At 59.7% G+C, this 1,516-nt stretch overlaps 1 protein-coding gene across 1 annotated transcript in view; it reads right to left on the bottom strand.

Annotated features, from left to right (window-relative positions):
- Positions 1-1,350: 1,350 nt before the first annotated feature.
- The window catches only part of DDOST (dolichyl-diphosphooligosaccharide--protein glycosyltransferase non-catalytic subunit), a gene marked incomplete at its 5' end in the record, with an annotated part of 5,104 nt that continues 4,938 nt past the window's right edge, over positions 1,351-1,516 (bottom strand). The window contains 1 exon segment of the mRNA XM_017732700.1: positions 1,351-1,516. This exon segment is cut by the window's right edge and continues 16 nt beyond it. Within this exon segment, the coding sequence (XP_017588189.1) occupies positions 1,445-1,516 (72 nt within the window).

Consider the following 1,516-nt stretch of genomic DNA (forward strand, 5'->3'; position numbering starts at 1 on the left):
CCCACGGTGTCCCCAGGGTCCCCTGGTGTCCCACGGTGTCCCTGTATCCCACAGTGTCCCCAGGGCTCCCCTGGTGTCCCTGTGTCCCACGGTGTCCCCGGCTGTCCCGGTGTCCCACGGTGTCCCCAGGGCTCCTCTGGGGTCCCTATGGCCCTGGGCGTCACTGGTGACCGGCGATCCCTGTGTCACCAGCGGGCCCGGTGTCCCCAGCTGTCCTCCGGCCGTTCCTGTCTCCCCAGGGATCCCTGTGCCCCCTGGCGCTCCCCGTTGTCCCCGGGGTCCCTGTGTCCGCAGGGATCCCTGGTGCCAATGTGCTTCCAGGGGGTCTCTGTGCCCCTTGGCGCTCCCTGTGTCCCTTTGACCCAAGGGGGGCCCCTGTGTGCCAGGGCCCCTGTGCCTCAGGGATCAGTGTCCTGGACTGCCCCGGTGGTCGCTGTTGTCCCAGGTGTCCCCTGGGGGTCCTGTGCCCTGCCCTGGCTGTCCCTGTGCCCCTGCTGGTCCCCGTGTCCCAAGTATCCCAGGGATCCCTGTGGGTCCCTGAGTCCCATCTGCTGGCCCTCAAGGCCTCATCATCTTCTTCATCCTTTTACTCACTGCTACCTCTGACCCCGTCACCCCCCCGCATCATTTCTCCACCTTCCATCTCAAAACAGCCCTGCTACACCCCAAAAGCCGCTCACTCCATCTCACACCCCTGCCACCCCTTCAGCTCCTCCACTTCACTCCAGTTTTCTTGGGATCACATCTTCCAGCTGGTATTTTTTCCCCTAGACACCTCAGTGTGCATTTTGGGGTGATCCCCGGCTCTTGCTGAGCCTTTGCAGTATCCCTGAACTCACCTGTTTGCTTTACAGGGCACAGGGTGGGTTTTGAGGTGTCCTGTCCTCTGTGTGCCTTTGGTGACAGCCCAGACCCTTCGTTGTGCTTTTTGGGGTGTCCCAAGTTCCCCAGACTCCGCTTTTTGCCTTTCAGCACTCTCCAGCCCCAGCGCCATCTGACTGTTCCCTCCCAGCTCACCCTGGTGAACGCCCGGAGCGGGCGAGGGTGAGGTGGGGACACAGCCCTCAGGTCCGGGACTGCACTGAATGCCCCACACCAGGAATTCACTTCACTCCCCTCCAGGGTGAGAGGAACGAGGGACTTTATTTTGAACTGGGAGTTAATCTGCAGTCCAAATCATTCCAACAATGGAGTGAAACAAACAGTGATTCATCAGTAAACACCGGAAGTGTTCCAGTCCCCGGGTTTGCAGAGACTTTGGCAATGGATTTCCCCCCCCAAAATTTAATTTTCATTCTCAACAACTCCCCCAGGTGTAAAAATAAAAAAGACCAAACACAGCCCCACAGTGCATCCGGCACCCACCAGTCCTCACACGGATACACGCGAGGCTCCAAGCACTGCCCGGCCCTCCTGGCACCAGGAAAAGGCTCCCACAGGGAGCTCAGTCGGATTTCTCCTTCTCCTTCATGTGCAGGAAGACAATGCTGAACATGAAGAGGCCGACCATCATGGA

Source organism: Corvus brachyrhynchos, unplaced genomic scaffold (genome assembly GCF_000691975.1).
Source record: "Corvus brachyrhynchos isolate BGI_N302 unplaced genomic scaffold, ASM69197v1 scaffold215, whole genome shotgun sequence".
In the NCBI taxonomy this organism is placed as follows: Eukaryota; Metazoa; Chordata; class Aves; order Passeriformes; family Corvidae; genus Corvus; species Corvus brachyrhynchos.